At 45.5% G+C, this 18547-nt stretch overlaps 1 protein-coding gene across 1 annotated transcript in view; it reads right to left on the reverse strand.

Moving 5' to 3' along the window:
- Window positions 1–4533: 4533 nt before the first annotated feature.
- LOC114304271 (protein MAINTENANCE OF MERISTEMS-like) overlaps window positions 4534–18547 on the reverse strand; it is a 37593-nt gene continuing 23579 nt past the window's right edge. Inside the window, exons 2-6 of the mRNA XM_082917154.1 lie at window positions 6440–7090; window positions 6095–6256; window positions 5420–6001; window positions 5240–5338; window positions 4534–5025 (exon numbers count right to left, since the gene is read on the reverse strand). Of these exons, the coding sequence (XP_082773280.1) occupies window positions 4900–5025; window positions 5240–5338; window positions 5420–6001; window positions 6095–6256; window positions 6440–6940 (1470 nt within the window). The 5' untranslated portion in view covers window positions 6941–7090 and the 3' untranslated portion in view covers window positions 4534–4899. The remainder of the gene's footprint in view (window positions 5026–5239; window positions 5339–5419; window positions 6002–6094; window positions 6257–6439; window positions 7091–18547) is intronic.

Genomic DNA, 18547 nt, shown 5'->3' on the forward strand with positions numbered 1-18547 from the left:
TTTAATAAAAGTTGACTTTGTTCAAAATTAATCTTTTTACAACATAGACCATTTTTGGACCAAAGTGGAAAATTTTCAGTACCCACAACCTTCAATTTCATTGATTTCACTACCGAGTTCTCCTACTCTTGCATACAAATTGAAGTTGCTTTTTATTACATTAATAAAGAAAACTTGAAAGTACTAATAAAACAATAAATCCGGGGCATAGATAAGTCAGGTGTTCCTGCGCCCACTCCCAGAGCTGGTTGAAGCCTCTGATGCCAAAGTGGGCCCTTCCTGTGCCTCTTCATTGAGCCAATCCAAGCACTCATCAGAAAAAGTGCAACTGAAAGTGGGAGTGGGGCCAGGAGTTCTCTAGTCCTCCATGTTGTGACATACCGGGCAAGCTGTGCGCCTCGGGCTAGGAACGCAGCAGGGTACTCTATCCCCACTGGCAGGCAAGTCTGATCATGCCCGAACTGACGCCGGAATCGGAACGAAAAATAGAAGACACAGTGTGTCATGCCAATCAATTGAATCCCAGGTTGACGGGTCATGTTGTAACTCATTGCCGGCAGATTGAGCCAAGGGCAGCACCAAGCGATGCAGTTTGCAGACAAATTGCACATCCAGTGGTACCACCACTCCTCATCTAGGGCATCGACCAGGCGTTGTCGAAAAAAGTAGCCGCGAGCTGAGTATGCTGGGCAAGGCTCCACAATCTGTAACTTGTCCATCAACCACACCTGGGGAGGGATGAAAAATAAGAGAATAAAGAATAGAGAGATGTACGATGAGAGAAAAGGAAGGAAAGGGTTTTGTGAGAAAAACCGAGCCTGAGAGCCGAGTGATGTGAGCTATACATATGTGAGATTGGGTGGGAAACATTACCTGCAATAGTAGTGGGCTCCCCGCAAGCCTAGCCGTCTCCCGGCGATGAAAAGCTGTCACGACCCAAACCCGGCCCTATGGGTTTAGCACCGTAACCGGCCAGTAATCCGAGATTACCGAAGGCCTGCAGGACAGTAATACAGTAAAACAGAGTACAGGGCCTGGCGGAAGCCAAAACAGTAAATAAACATTGCCCAATGAGCTGCGACAGTCTATATGAAAAGATTTTTCATACATTTATACGTAGACAGTACAGAACGGTATGCACAATATTTACAATCATTCAGACTAGGGACTCAACCCTAGATAACAGTATGGTAAACATTCAGTCTATACAGAACAGTGAAACAGTACAAAAGGGGGAATTGTAAAACACCCCTAAGCCCTAACACGTTAGGCTCGGAACCTCGCAGTGAGGCACAAAGGCTGGCTTGACAAAACTGGAGTCTAACCCACGCTCCTACCTCCGATCTGGTGTGAGCTAAAGCCCAATGAATAACATAATGCGTAAAGGGGTTATGAATGAAATGTCCTTACAGTAATGAAAACAGTCCATTAAATCAGTATTTCAGTCAGAACAGTTATTCAATCATATGTGGTACATCCATTAGCATAGCAGTAAACAGTAGGTCTTAAAGACCGAACAGTAATGATGGCCATCAGTCAGTAAACAGTAGTGGTTCCACGAGGGAACTGACAGAGATCTCTGTAACAGTAACAGTAACAGTAACAGTAACAGTAACAGTAGATGCCAAGGATGCCACAGTACAGTTTAGAATATAGGACATACATTCATTCAGTAAACAATAGCAGTTCAGTAAACAGTTCAGTTCAGTATTCAGAAGATAATCATTTGAACATATCTTTACACAATTGTTACTCACAGAGTTCGGGCTACAGTAAGCTAGAGCGTGTCTCCCCAGTCGCCAACCCTACACAGTTAACAGATTGAACACACTAACCTACGCAGTTGGGAAATATAACAACTTAATCCCTAATGCCTCGGTGTGTTCTACCTCTATATCCTCTATAAGATGTCTTAAACTAGGCCTAAGAATGCCTAGGGTGGGATGAGGATGCAAGGAGGCACACTTAAAAGCATTTTCAGAAAAACAGAGTCCCGCTCGAGCGCAGGTTTCCCCGCTCGAGCGGTCATGCAATAAAGGTACACGCTCGAGCGTAAACTTTCCCGCTCGAGCGTACTGTAAAAGTACTGGATGGGTGAAATCTCCGCTCGACGCCCACTCGAGCTTGAGACATGACTCCGCTCGAGCGCCCGATCCTCCACTCGAGCGGACTGTAAAACAGTGCAAAGAGATACTGGTTACTCGGATTCCACGCTCGAGCGGAACTTCCCCGCTCGAGCGGAAGTGCGAAATCTGGAAAACCCAGATTGCACCTCCAAGCTCAAACTCAAGTTTAAATGCATCAAAACCGATCCTCTTGGGCTGAATTTCCAGAAAACATTTATAAACACATAGAATAACATGGTTCAAAGCTCAATTTGAGAAATCAAAGCCCAATGGTGTTTAATTCAAATCCAATTTCAAACCATTTTCCAAGAACATGGAGAACATGCAAACATGCATGATCTTAAATCATTTTCAAAGCTTTAATGCTGTTTCAAAAGAGCTCAAACCTTCAAAAACAAGATGAACTCATGGAGTATGACCAAAAGATGGACATGCATGTGAGGTATTATGAACTACCACCTCAAAACTTCAATATATGTACATGCATGCAACAATTAAGCCACAATTCAACATCTAAACCATGTTTTGGCTCTACACTCCATCAATACGACATGAACCATGCAAGAATCAACTTAAAACATGCACAAGAAGACAATGGAGCTACCTTTAGTCTTGTAGTTCAAGAAGGGAGCTCAAATATGCAATCTACCCTTCAACAATTCTTCAATTTCCAAGCAATATTGAGATGAACTCAATTCCTCAAGTCTCTCTCTCTCTATGGTCGGCTAAGGGTCTCACAAATAGGCCAAAGAAATGTTTGATTCAATGTATAAGGCTCAAGTGTGTGTGCGAGATAGTGGTCCACTAGGGGTAGTTCGGTAAATAAGGCCAACTCTGCAATTGATCAATATTTAATCTAATTTAATCGTACCTAATCAGTTTTCAGATAATTATACCATAAAATCATATTAAATATGACGATCATAATACACTAACCCATTTCCGGTTCGGCCGCCGATAAGGCCTTCAATTAATAGTTTAAACATAAAACACGAACAGATCAAACAAACAGTCAACAGATAAAATACAATTCAAACAGATGTATTCACTCAATTCAGTTTCAATTTCGGTCAGTCAGTTCAGTACTTTAATCAGTTCAATCCTCAGTCAGTTATCAGTCATTATCAGTTCCGTTTAACAGTAATCGGTGATTATCGGTAATCAATCAGTCATTAATCAGTAAACAGTATGAGGGTTGTTACAAAAGCGTCTAAGCCCATCAATGTCTCAGCCAATGTCATGGCGATGCAGCTCTTGCCCTCCTTCAAACCTTGGGCAACCTCGATCAACCGGACACTGAATCCACCAGAACCCGGGGCAAGCAAGAAGTGAGATTGCAAGAATAGGTAAAGCGCGTGTCACCGATAGCCCTGCCAATGATGGTCGTCGCGGTCACCAGCATCAGAAAACCAGCGAACCAAGCTTGGGATATCCAGCTCCCCGTTGTGAACCAATGATCGAGTATCATGCAAAATGAGGCCGCACATTCGTCCTAGGGCTTGGACGTGGCCAAATCGGAGTTGAGGCAAGATCTCCTCATTGCGCTTGGATTCCATCAAAACTTGGAAATCCTCGAAGGTAGGACACATCTCTTGCCCGCTAAAGCTAAAGACGTGTGTTATTGGATTCCAAAACCTTGCCACGGCATGGAGGAAAGGAAGATGCAGCGGAGTACGGCCCAGCGTGAATAGTGCATTCAAGCCGAAGCCCAGGAAGTTCAACTTTTCCGAGCCGTCTAGAGAAGCAATCCAAGCTTTGAGATTCTGGATGAGAAATGCTTCCATTTTGATGCAAAACTAAGATGAAAGGAAAGAACCACGAAGCTGAGACTTTTATAAAAGGTAAGGCACTATTCGGGGGACACGTGTCAAGAATCTGGTGGTGGCTAAGCCAGGTAGCCAGCCGACCACCTGTTCTGGTAGGCCGACCACCCCCCTTGGTCTCTGATGGAAAAAGCTGGTCGGCCAGCTCCCTATGATGGTCGGCCATGGAGGAAAGTAGGGCTTTGGTCTTGTCCTAGCTTTTGGAAGAGAATTCCTAGCATTTCCATGCATCGAGAGTGTTGAATGTGCGAATTTTTCTTTGTTTCAGATGCGTTCCGTCACCCAAAATCGAGTTATTGTTTTGCTTATCAAGTTGTTGTTTCGTTTGTCGAGTTGTTAAGTTTATCGAGTTGTTAAGTTTTGTCGAGCCATTGAGTTTTGTATATTGAGTTGTTACTCTTTGTTTAATCAACATTGTTGTGTCTTGTTTATCGAGTTGTAAACATGCTAAGTATGTGTCTTTTCTTAGTAAGTTGATTGTTTAGTTTGTTGTGTCGGTTCGTTACCTGACTTGGCAATTTTCAGTGCACAATTCCATTCAATCTCATTTTCGTGCGAAATGATGCGATGCGATGCTAAGAATATAAAATGCAACACTTTTTTAAAAAGCTATTTCATTCCATCATGCTTCCTTTGTTACAACATTTTATAACAAGGGTACAAGTTTTACAGAAAATAAAACTGCCTAATAATGTACAATGTGCTACAACTACTAGTAAAAAAAAAGGCAAATAAAGCAGGGAACAACTGTATCAATGCTATCAAGCACAGGAGTAAGAGGCCTTCTTCGTTCTCTTCTGCGGAACAGCCTCTGCACCATCATCGTCATCTGAATCGGGGCTGTCATCCTCGGAACCCTCCTTAGCCTCATCTCCACTACCGGAATCGGAACCAGAGCCACCCTCTCTGTCAGCGGATGTCTCTAACTGAGGATGTGCAGGCTCCTCCTCCTAGCTGGACTCCTCCTCCACAATAGGTGCTCTGTGTCTGCCTCGGCCGCGAGTCGAACCCCCTCTCCCAACTCCCCGGGAAGGCCTAGATGGCCCGACCTGTGGCTCAGTATATAACGAAGGCATCTGAAAAGAAAGAGTGCAATTCGAATACATCAGCCAAAATATGTATATCAGATGCACAGACAAGAAAGCTACATAGAGCGGATGTATGCAAATATAGTACATGAATGAGGTGTGTGTCAGATGTGCTCTACACATACAGTCAATCAATGCAGTGAAATGTTCAAGTTCAGCATGTCATCAGAAGTATGATAAATGCAAGAAAGCTAAAGAGTACCGAGACACCGAGGATGGAAAACTGTGCCTCCCTCCGCAAGACCATGCCCTCAAGTGAGGCCACCAATCCGAGCATCCCCTCCATGTACTCTCTGGGTGGCTGCAGATACAAGCTCAAATCATCAATGAATAAATGAGTGTCTAAGTATCTGAGTGATAAATGAAAAGCAGTGGAGCATACCGGTGGTGAGTCAGGATCACTGACGTATCGATGATCAGCTATGGGATGCTCTATCGGAATCGGGTAGGAAGTCCCGTATCGCCAACCCGTCAACTCGGTTAGAATGTCTGGCCATCTGGCATGATGATAAGTCGGGGGGATAGGGGGAACCAGTCCAGCCCCACCTCTCAATGTGCCGGCTCTGCTGGTCGAAAGGACATCTGCAGCCCGGGATCGACTCGATGATGGCATGCCAGCAGAGCTCCTCGTGGGAGTACGAACACCTGTCAACGGAGGCATCAAGTATGTATGACGGTAGGTCGCGTACTCCCCTTCCTCCAAATGCAGAAGTACATCAGTACCCAACATGGCCGACTCAACATCCTGGGGAGTGAGCCCCTCAGTGGACCACATGTCGACCAGAGGTGCTGCGGGGACACTCTGCTGGGGGTAGCCCATAGTCTGACGCATGAAGCGATCCCCCAAAAACCAGGCCCTACCAACGGGCCCCTCAAATAAGATCCTGTACCAGGAAGTGGTCCACCCCCTAGCAAGCTGAAATCGGGTGTTCCCACCCAAGGGCGCCCAGGGCTGCCATGTGATCTGCGGATAACCAATGCATGAGCCGATTAGAAATCATAAATGTGCAATATGAATCAAAGATGAAAATATGGAGAACTGAGAGTTCTGAATTACCTCTGTCGGCCGCATTGTGTGAAAATACTGCCGCAAGTAGGGCAAAGTCTCTCGGGCCCTCGACCTGTACTGGCCCTCGAATACAAGTGAATAAGGGGTCGTGAAAGGCACCGCCACCTCGAGCTCCGGGGCCAGCGTCGGAAAGTACGCGAAAACCCAGAGCTATAGAAAATAAGGCAATAGCCATCAGAATACAGAATGCCGAGTGCAGAACGTGAATACAGAATGTATAGAGAATACAGAATGTTGAGAGCAGAATGCAACGTACAGAATGTAAAGTGTGTCGTGCGTGCAGTGTACAGATAACGAAAAGTAGAAATGTAAATCAAAGAGGGCAGAAAGTACCTCCCAGGCTCTCCAATAACCGCCAACTATGTTCCCCCATCCGCGGGAGGTCGTTCTCATGTAGCAATAGAGGATAGCCAAGCCGGCGCCACCCCAGTCATACCGACTGACCTGTGATAGGTCTACCAGGGCACTCAGCAGATAGAGTCCGACGGTGTTCCCCCTATCGGAGAACAGAGTAGTCCCGAGGAGGAACATCAAAAAACCTTGAGTGTACTGCGCTGTCTCCTCGGGAGTCTCGGGCTCAGTCCCCCTGAAATGTGTGGAGAACCAAGTGTACCGGATCCTGCCTGATGCTCTGTCAACCGGTGGGCGAGCTCCCAATAGATAGATCCAGGCGGCCTCCCACTCGCCCATATCCTCATCATAAGGGATCGCCCAGCCTCCCACGTCAAGGCCTGTCATTACAGCAAAGTCGAACGGGGTCATAGTCATGTCCCCGGTGGCCGAGAAATGGAAGGAGTTAGTGATATCCCACCATCTCTCTACAAGAGCCCCCATCAATGTCCTGCTAGTAGGATAGCGAGATATCCCAGTGCAAAAGGGTCTGAACCCTGCCTGGTCAACCCAATCTCGAACGACCTCCAGGAGCTCTGTGTACCACTCCCTCGCAACAATGGAGTCATATCCTCGTGTGACACAGGAAGACACCTGCATTCATAATGAACACATGTATTCAGTTTCAGAATGAAATGAATAAGCTACGTGCAAATGAAATGTATAAGTTGTGTGCAAACCAATCAGATATAATGCTGTGAGCTGTGTACAAATACAAGTGTGTTCTATGCGTTCACCTCAAATTTGGGCTGCGTGTTCAGAAACTCAGAGTTTGAGCTGTGTGTTCAGATTTCAAAATTAGTGGGCTATGTGTTCATCTCAAAGTTCGAGCCGTGTGTTCAACGTCAAGTATTTGAGCTGTGTGTTTAGATTTCAAAATCAGTGGGCTGTGTGTTCATCTCAAAGTTCGAGCTGTGTGCTCGACATCAAGTGTTTGGGTTGTGTGTTCAGACTTCAGAAATTCAAAGTTGGGCTGTGTGTTCAACTCTCAGCAAGTGTGTGTTGTGTGTTCACAATAAATATGCGGGCCGCGTGTTCAGAAATTCAAGTGATTGGGTTGTGTGTTCAAGATGCAAACGGAATACTGTGTTATAGACTAAGTGTTTAGAACAAGCTGTGTGCTAGAATGAGCAGATAAACATAGCGAAAGCATGAAATGCATAGAAAATGCATAATACATTGCGAAAAACGTAAAAGTGAGGTGCATACCTCCCGTGCCTGATGAGAGAGGTGAGACTCCAGCTCCCGTAATAGCAAATCCACGGGTGCTCGATCATCAAAATCGATAAAATGGTAGAAGACGGCCCGAAGGAGGATATGATCCCGAGGGTGATACCTCTCGGGATCGAAGGGCCGAATCCTCGGGGGTAAGGACATGATGTCTGGATCACCTCCGGCACCGGGAGGACCTCCACCATAAGGAAAATGACCCGCCATCTCGAAAAATCTGTAAAAAGGAGCAAAAATGAGCAAAATAAGCCAAAATTGGAAAAAGTCAACAAAAATCAACTCTCGGGAAATGAAAAAGTCAACAAAAGTCAACTCCTGAGAAAATGTTCCAAATATTGAGACAAACTTACCTCAAGTGGTGAAAATGGAGAAAGAAGCACCGAAATCAAAATTTAATCGGTTCAAAGTGAAGAGAACTGAAAGTTTTCGCGAAACAACTTTGCGTGGGACATTGGAAAACGCGTATAGAGTGCAGATCTGAGGGAGAAAATAGTTTAGGAAGGAGGAGAAGGTGATTTCGGATCTAAAGATGTGAGCAAAAAGGGCTTTGACCGAGTATACTTAAAGATTCAAGTGTGAAAGTACCAAATTGCCCCGAATTTGGGCTAGGTGGTCGGCCGACCACCTTTTCTAGTAGGCCGACCACCCCCCTTCACTAAACATGGTCGGTGACCTCCAATGGCCTCCAAACCTGGTCGGTGGTGCTCCCAAGGTGGTCTCCAAGGTCTCTTTGAACTCCTTGCAAATTTTGGTAGTGATCGGAGTCCCGGCACCCGAGAAAGTACAAGGAAAGTGCACTTTTCGTCGCGAAATCCCTCCGCGGGAACTTCAACTCCAACTTTCGATGCGTGTTTCATCGTTACTCGTCAAGAGCGAGGTGTATCTTTTTTGAATATGTTGTGACCCTTCTGGGAGGTAAATCGGAGGCCGCGATTGAGTCACCCTCGTCGAAACTTGCATTTCTTTGCTCGTTGTTTTATGTCAAATACGCATTCGAGTTTGCACTTATCCTGCATTGTTATGCACGTCACTTGCATTCTCATGCACATCACTTGCATTGTTGTGCACGTTTCATTGATATTGTCATGCCTCCATGCGTAACTTGCATTGTCATGCACGTTTCTTTTTGCATTGCGATGCGCTTTCTCACCGGTACCTTGTTCATTTGTGCTTAACATAGTGTTGAACATATGTTGCTAACTATGTTGTGCTTGTTAAGTTTCCCTCTTTTACAGACACGATATTGTATGTACGGTTCATTTGAGGCTGGTGTGACCAGACGAGCCGTGCAGGTATTGTATCTCCTCCGTGTGAGACGTGGCGAGAATTGAATAATTCTCCGCATTCTTAAACTGCATGAAATGTAGTTGTTGCTTTGCATTCTTGCTTAAAACTGTTGCATCTATTGTGAATACTTGCCTCATTACAGCTTGCTGCTTTGCATGATCATGAGTTACGTCCGGCTTGGTGTATTTCATTCTGCATTTTGCCCCTGCCTGCGGGCATGCCTGCGGCCACATCTTTGTTTATCTCGCCTGTTTGTCTAAGTCTTCGGCCTTGTCAAAAATGGGTCGCCTCTGGGCTTTGACATTCACTCCCATCACTTATGACTTCTGAGTTCTGTCAAAGAGGGGCAACTGTAGACACCCCATTTTTAACCGGCCCTAAGACTCAGACGTCACCGGTTGAGCGCTCGGTGATGATACATATTGTGCTCGTTCTGAGGTTTCAGAGTCTCGGCTGCGAGCCTTGCCTCCGGACTTCGGAGCTCTTTTGCGCTTTGCCTCGATTTGCGAACCAGGTCCTGTTTTCTCTATTTTCTCTTCCCGAAGGGAGAGAGAGGCCTCGTAGACCATCTTTCAGTGGCCGTAGGCTATGTTTCGTGGTCGTAGGCCATTTTTCCCGTTTGGAGACCAGTTACCAATTTTTCGGAGCCGTCGGTCGTGTGCCTCGATTCCGGACCGCTTAACTACCTCCGTTTGCTCCGATTTTTGGCACACACCTTATTTTCTCTCTTTTGAGGGACACTGTGGCCCGAGAGACCACCTTCGTGGTCGCACGCCACTTCTAGTACCTAACAGCCTGTTTATGGGGCCCTGGGCCGCGTGTTTTGGCCCCCAAACCCTCGTTTTGCATCGGTTAAGGTTTATTTTTGGTATGGACCCTATTTTCATTGTTTGGAAGGTGGTAGGATGGTGGGAGACCAGAAATTCTTTTGAAAACCATTTTATCTCTCCTCCAACCAGTTTTCTTGACAGAAAGCCAGTTTTTCTCACTTTTGGACCTTAATTTCTGGTCTCCCATACCACCATTGTGTTGTACTTATCTGGGAGGCCACCAATATGGGTAGGCCAACCAGTTTTTCTTCCTGACCCTTTTGAACCTTGCTAGAAAGCTAGTTTTTCTCTCTCTTGGGTCACATTTTCTGGTCTCCCACCATACAGCTGTATTCTACTCATTTGGGAGGCCACCATTTTGGTATGGCCGACCAGCATTTCACCTTGACCCTTTTGACCCCTGGTCGGCCGACCAGGAGAAGTGGTAGGCCGACCACTTTGGCTGGTCGGCCAGCCTTCTAGTTTTTGGCTTTCTTGAGTTGCATACAACTGTGCCAGCTGTGTAGCATTTGACCCACAATCCAAGATTTTGAGCCTTTTGTTGGTCTTTTTAAGTTGGTTTTGACCCTTTTGCTTAGCTTTTTAGAGAAGCTTGACTCTTTTGTCAAGCTTCTTGAGGAAGCTTGACCCTTTTGGTTAAGCTTCTTTGAGAAGCTTTGACCCTCTCTTAAGGCTTCTCCAAGAAGTCTTGGCTCTTCTCCTCTATAAAACCAACACTCCCCTTCCATTTGCAAGGGTTAGAAAAACCAACCAAGGCATATATACTCCACCCCCCATATCTCTCTCATCCAAGCTCAAATACCCTATTGTTCTTGGCCATTACACCACACCTCATAGCCTACCATCTCCACCATCCATTCAATCATCTTGGAACTATTTTTCAGAGGTTGAAGACTCACCTTCTTGGTCCAGAACTTGCTGCATTGCTGTGCTACAATGGTAAGTCCTCATTTCCCCCATTTTGACATTGTTTTGCTCCATAGTTTAGCCCTATTTGCAAGCATTTTTGGACTTCGACATAAACTAAAAAAAGTCTTTTTTTGAGCTCCTCTTCAAGTTTATTCAAGGTCATTTTTCTGTTCGGGGTCATCTACCCCCTTTCATGCTTCATTTCCTCATGCTTTGAGCCATGCATTTGAGCATTTGCATTGGCCTTGGTTTGGCCTTTTAGCCACTGAAATCCAGTGGATTTTCAGTGGCTTAGATGTGTTTTTGAGCCCTAAAATCAGAGAGGGGTGACCCTCTCACCCCTTGTTCTCTTCACTAGCTTTGTTGGCCTTCCAAAGGAGCTCCATTTTGCATGTTGAGAAGTCTTGTTTCAAGCCATTATTTGTGAGTTTCAAGGTCTGCCTTGACTCTGTCTAGAGCCCTTTTGGCCATATTTTGTGTCTTTGATACATGTGTAGAACAATCTCATTCAAGGCCTCTCAAAGGGGCCTTTATTTGTATGTTTCCTAAACCCCTTTTAGGCTCTTTTTAGTGGGTTTTAGGACCCTCAGAACCTCTGTCCAGAGGTGGTTTTTTCATTGTGTGTGTCCATCATGCATGTGTAGAACAACCCCCTTATTGGCCTTTCAAAGGAGCCCATCATTCTTGCATGCATTGACTGAGTTTCAGTGGGTTTTTGGGCATATTTTGGCATGGAATACTTATGTTTTTGGCTGGTTTGCTGATCTCTCATACGCTTCATATAGTTGTAGTACAACTCATGGTTCACTAACTTTCTTTGCATGCTTTGTTGACCCTTGATTTTAGCACTTTTTGGCCATGCCTTAAACTGATGTTGTGCATATTTTAGACTGCCTTAGCTCTATTTTTGGGTCTCATGGTCGAATGATGTTTGTTTTGCATACTTGTAGTTCAATACCCATGCTTAACCTTGAGTTTTGAGGCTCATTCCATGCATATACTGAGGTGTGTTCATGTTTTGGGTCCATTATACATCATATTTCAGAGCTTGTACGAATGCCATATTGCCATGTTTTCTACTCCCCTAAGTGTGCTTGAGAGTTGTCCATGAATGTCTTGTTTTCGGACCGTTGAATGAGCTCCATTTCTTCGCATTTCAAGCCATCATTTTAGGCCATTTCCCCACTGTTTAAGACCTGCCTAGGGTTTGTTTGGGGTTGATTTTTCCATTAGTGCATTGCTTTGGGTACCTCTAGTGTAACGCACTTCACTAGTTTCGGTACCTGGGCCCCCTAGCATGCCTTGTGTGACATATTCACATGTTTCAGGACCATCTTTTGTGCCATTTCAGAGCTGTATCATATGTCATTCTATGCCATACTTCATCCTCTACCATGCTTAGTTAGAGTTGCATGTTATGCCTTAGGATCGATCCTTTGCATCCGTGCATGTTTGCATGTGTTTCGGTTGTCTCATTTCCATCATATGGCCACTGATTTGAGTGTGGCTGAGGTCCACTCATATTGGTTTAAGTCCACCTTGCATTGTGTATGCCATTTGGTTCGTGTTGTTGCATGTCTGACCATCGCATTTGGTTCATGTATGACCAGACAAAGCAACTTCGAGCATGCATGCATCTTTCATCATTCGGAACAAGAGCTGAGGCAGTCCATTTTATAGCTTGCATGCTAGTTTATTCGCTTTCCTAGTTAACTTGTTAATTAGTTAGGATTTTTGTAATATTTAATTAGCTAGAGTAGTTAATTACTCATTCGGACTGTATTATTTATTTAGACCCTCTAAGCGAGGGCACAATTGTAATAAGTGTACGTGTGTGTGATGTATGTCTTTCAACCCCACGTCTTTCTCCTTTTTATTTACCAGCTTATGATGGTTAGATTAGGGCATGTTTCAATTAGCATACTTATGCTTGCATGTTTGCATCATTCATCTGTCTGGCATGCACCGGGCTCGGCGCATCATACTAACTACATCGTATTTCAATTCCGAGTTGAATACTTGATAATTGTAGCATTCCACATGCCATCTGTAGAATAGCCGAGCCTATTTTAGTTGCATTTTGCATGTGTTACATTAGACATTTCTGTATAGCTAGGATCATGCATGGATTTCTAACATAGCTTTTGTTTTGGCTTGGAGTACTCAGTAAGTTTTATGCTTTAGCATCCTTGCATGCGTGTGAGTGACTGCCATGATAGCATGCTTACCATGAGGCTAACTGCTTATGTGATATAACTGCTTGAATGCCTGTGTGTGAAGGTTGGATTATCTGAATTGGAATAATGCATTGACTGTGAGTTTTAAGCCCGCTTGAGAGTGGCAAAATCATGTTTTCTAAGCCCACTTGAGGGTGGCAAAATCCGCATTTTAGCCTACTTGCGGGTAGCAAATCACTTCCAAAAACAAACATGAGATGTATTGTTCCAATTCAGGCGACCCAGTCTATACCTGTATGCTATGCGTATCACATAGTAATTCTAGGCTAATAAACCGGAATAAGAGCACATATGTTTTCAAAACTCGATACCATGGTTAGTAGAGGCCGATCTTTGATCGGGAGAGCGGGGGTGCTCACGAAGTGACCTTCCCAATCGTACCCAAGTTCCCGAGCCGAGGAAACTTTGGTGATGATAGACACGTGGATGCCATCCACCACAGCACCTGTACATTGCTCAAAATAGTGCATGCCATCCACCACAGCTGGAATAATCTGAACGCCATCCGCAGGTGGTTCATTCCTTGATTAGATCACATTATCCCCCCCACAAGTTCACCTATCAAGTGCCGATAGACTTTGCTGGACTGGCGCGGGGATGATCCCGTTGTCAAACAGATCTTGTACATCATGGCGCAGACGAAAGCAGTCGTCGGTAGTATGGCCTGTTTGCTGATGGTAGGCGCAGTACTTAGTCTGATCATGTTTTGCAGGGATAGGATCGGGTAGGGGCCGTTGTTCCAACGGTTTCAGATGCCCTTTCCGGATTAAGGCCTCTAAAGCTTTTGACAAAGGCATATAAAGCGGGGTGAAAACCCTTTTGACTCGAGGTGGGTACTTGGTTCCGTGTGAGCTACTTCCGGACGCACCGGTGAATGGGGTAGCTGTTTTTGATACGGTGGTAGCCACCATGCCCACATCAGAAGATCTTGCAGCTGCATCACCACTGGTGCTCGCATTCGAACTGCGGGAAAACGCCCTCCTGGGCTGCTCCTTCTCCTGGTTAAAGAGGCCCTGCTTCATAGCATCCTCGATCTGCACTCCCATCTCGTGTAAATCTGAGAAAGTAGGGAAGGGGATCACGATCATTTTCTGCATTAGCTTGGGCTGGAGATTGCGCACAATCATCCGAATTTGATCTTTGTCCGTTGGCCTAATGGTCATCATTGAGGCTTTGGCTCTCCAGCGGGTCACGAATTCTGAGAAGCTCTCCTTCGGCTCCTGCCTTATCGTCTCAAGATCACGGGTCGTAATCTCGATTTGGGTATTGTATGAATATTGTGCGACGAAGGCCTCGGCCATCTCCTCCCAGCTTTGTTTCACTGAATCCTCCAATTTGGCATACCAGGTGACTGCAATACCCGACAGGGTCCTGCCAAAAAGGGAGAGCTTCTGTAATCTTGACAAACCCATCGGGCGCAAAACATCTGAAAACAAGCTCAAGTGGACCATGGGATCTCCTGACCCGTCAAAACGGTCGATGTGAGGCATCTTGAACCTGTCCGGCAGAGTTACAGCTGCGTCGGTGTACCCGTCCTCAATGCCCGGGATGGACTTTACCCCTTGGGATTTCTTGAACAGCTTTTCAAGCTTGCTCAACTTCAACGCTGTGGGGTCAACCTCGAACTTGGAGGGAGAGTCCGGTAGATTGGTAGGTGTTTTGGATAGTTGAGGTAAAATTGGGGGCAGAGCCGACCCTACCGGAATGTCCGTACCTTCCTGGACATTTGGCATCTCCCCAAGTGCTGGAACTCCTGCTGGGGGAGGAACTTGTTGTGAAGCGGACGCGCCGCTTTGCTGTTGCAGCTTGGTGATGAGCTCGGCTTGCTGGGCCATGATTGCAGCCTGCCGTTTGGCAAATTCCTCCTGACGGGCAGCATCCTGCTGCATGAGTTTCATACTCTCTTGCATCTGGCGCATCATTGCCTCCATCTCTGATGTGTTTGGCTGATCCATCTGACTGGTTGGTATCTATCCCTGCAGTAGAAACTGAGACCTCAGCCTGACTGTTCACTGGTGGGGTGGATAAGGGCCGCTGACCTGGTAACTGCTGAACCGGTGATTTGTGCCCGACTAGCCCTTTTACCCTGCCTCTGGCAAAGGAACACTGATTGCCCTTGAACTGAATCTCTGACCTGACAAAGTCTATCAGCACAAGTTCGATGAACCTCGGGGGATATCGGAGCCTTCTGAAGCTATAGTTCCAAGACTACCTAGCAAAAGAGAAAATAGATAGCACCTCAGCCTGATTCCATCTGAACAAATACGAGCATAGTTGAATGAGTGTGCCCTCTATTGAATTCTGTCCCAAAATTCGGCCTGTAAACTGTTACCCTCGGGTAAACTGAATCCCAAAATACTGATAGTAATGCCCGCAGGCTTGATGCCAAAATTCGCAAACTGGTGCCCGCAGGCCTGATGCCAAAACTCATACACTGATACATGCATTCCTGTAGAGACGCACTCTAAAGCACATAACAGATAAGTGAGAGCCAAAACACCCCTATGAAGGGGTAGGGTTTCCCTGTCCTATTTTGTCAAGAGCTAGGGTTTCACTACGCACGCAGCGGCTTCAAACAACCTATAAACGGGTAAGCAACCTGTCCTAGTTTGGAATGGTCACTATGGATCCGAATATGCACTAGGTCGAATGGTCAAAGAGGGTGCCCCGGAAAAACCGGGGTTTGTGTTCCCATACTGGCAGAGCCCACAATTGGTCAGCCTTATCGTCATGCCTTGACAAGACAAGCCTCCGGCAAACCGTTCAGGAATAGCAGATGGCAAACACGGTGTCCTAGGCGCACCAATGCAAATGCAATGCAAAGAAACACACAAGTGTAGTCAAAAACAAATATCATGAGTTCGAGTCAAGTTCTCTAAGTCCCCAGCAGAGTCGCCAGAAACTGTAGACGTCCCCGAACGCCCCGGGAGGGTGAGTCCCGTTCTGTTCATTTTGGGGTCACTACAGCTCAGGACTCTCAAATTTGTCACGGTTCTAAGTCTGAACCAAAGAGTCCAAATCCGGCAAATCGTTTTGAGAAAAACAGATTTTTTGAAAGAAGTGCCAAACATGGACTGCTTTGCCAGATACAGAGTCGCCACCTAAATGTTTTATTTTGGGAAATTTAGGAAACCCTGACTCGGTGCCAAAGGCCACGTGTCCGTCATCACCAAAGTTGCCTCGGCTCGGGAACTTGGGTACGATTGGGGAAGGTCACTTCGTGAGCACCCCCACTCGCCCGATCAAAGATCGGCCTCTACTAACCATGATATCTATTTTTGAAAACATTGTGTGTTCTTATTCCGGTTATTAGCCTAGGTTACCACGTGATGCACACAGCATATAAGTAAAGACTGGGTCGCCCGAATTGGAACAAAACATTTCATGCTTGTTTATTTGAAAGATGGTTTGCTACTCGCAAGTAGGCTTAAAATGCAGATTTTGCCACCCTCGGGTGGGCTTAGAAAAGATGGTTTTGCCACTATCTAGTGGGCTTAAAACAAACAGTTGATGATTTATTCCAATCCAAGTAACCCAATCTTCACCCACAGGCATTCAGGCAGTTATATCACATAAGCATATTGCCTCATGGTAAGCATGCTATTCATGGCAGTCACTCACACGCATGCAAGGATGCTAAAGGATAAAACTCACCGAGTACTCCAAGCCAAAAAAGAAGCTTATAATCTATGCATGATCCTAATATACAGAGATGCCTAATGCAACACATGCAAAAATGCAACTATAGCAGGCTCGGCTATTCTAAACATGGCATATGAAATGCTACAACTAACATGTATTCAAATTGGAATTGAAAATACAATGCAGTTAGTATGATGCGCCGAGCCCGGTGCATGCAAAATAGATGAATGATGCAAACATGCTGTCATACTGTATGCTAATTTAAACATGCCCTAATCTAACCATCAAAAGCGGATAAATAAAAGGGAGAAAGACGTGGGGTTGGAAGACATACAACACACACACGCACACTTATTACAGTTATGCCCTCGCACGGAAGGTCCGAATAAATAATACAGTTCCGAATAAGAGAATAGTACAGTCCAAATATTACAGTCCGAATAATATACAAATTCCTAATTAATTAACAAATTAACTAAGAAAATAAATAAAACCGGCATGCAAGCCAGGGACTGCCTTGCTTCTGATGGATGATGCATGTCCGGGTTGTCTTGCGCGGAAATCCACCGGGATGCCCCAATTAGCCTCCGTTGAGCAGTTATTCTTGGAAAGCGTGCCAAGCTCTGAAAAGTTGCTGATTCTTCATTTTGCTGCAACAAAGAGCAGGAAAGGGGCATAGCAATGTATTTTCACAAATATATGTATGCCTCGATCCTCGTGCCACCAATCACGCATATCGATGCATGATGGCCGAGGAGTCGAATTGCACAATTCAATATAGGATGAATGCACATGAAAACACAACAAGACCTAACTCCATCATGGATAATCCAGAGTGTCGGTGACTAGGGAATTGAGATACATTCCGTCACTCGGAGTACGGAATGCACCTCGTTTCCCGTGCCCGGGCTAACTCCTATTCCGAACATGATGCAACATGCATGACATGCATGAAATGCAACTAAGATACAATCCTAACATACACAATGCTATGGAATGACATGCCTCGAAATGCGTGCACACGGGCACGCAAACCGAGAAAATGACAGAATGCGATCTAAGATACAACCTAGTATGTACTATGCTGTGAAAATGAGATGCCTCGAAATGCGTGCCCGAGCACACGGGCACGCAAACCGAGAAAATGACAGAATGCGATCTAAGATACAACCTAGTATGCACTATGCTGTGAAAATGAGATGCCTCGAAATGCGTGCACACGGGCACGCAAACCGAGGCAATGGCATACGTAATGCAATGGCATGGAAAACATGATATGGGCTTATACCAACATGAGAGAGCCTCAGCCACACTCACATAGGATGCCGGTGGATGAAAATGAAGTGCCTCGAAATGCGTGCACACGGGCACGCAAACCGAGGCAATGGCATACGCAATGCAATGGCATGGAAAATGATATGCAAGCATGCTAATGGATTTTCAGCAATGAAATGTGGGGGAAAACAGCCCCGAAATGAGGCGAAAACACACCCGATGCACGGAATAGTCCCGAAACACGAATTTTGGCACCCGAAATGGCCTATAGCTATACCAAACATGCAAAATTGGTACATGGAATGTAAAGACAGAAGCAAGGCTGCCCCAAAATTAGCATTTTACTAGTACAAGTCATGGCCAAACAGCAAACCAAGATAGGGCAAAACTAGCATGCAAGAAATGGCCCTAAACATGGGATTAAGAAGCAACTCACAACTGCTAACTCCAAATGAGTTAGGACCCTTCAACAACATTGAAGAGGGGCCCAAAATATGATGTTTTCAAGAACTGTAAAAAACCCAAAAACAAACACAGGTATGGCTGCACTCTTATGCAAGAAAAAGGGCTAAAAGGTGGCCAAAGAGGCAAGTGGTATATGCAAAGCCCAAACTGAAAAATTCCCTTCTACAACATTGAAG

The sequence above is a fragment of the Camellia sinensis genome, chromosome 2 (assembly GCF_055761805.1).
Source record: "Camellia sinensis isolate YWXY chromosome 2, ASM5576180v1, whole genome shotgun sequence".
Taxonomy (NCBI): Eukaryota; Viridiplantae; Streptophyta; class Magnoliopsida; order Ericales; family Theaceae; genus Camellia; species Camellia sinensis.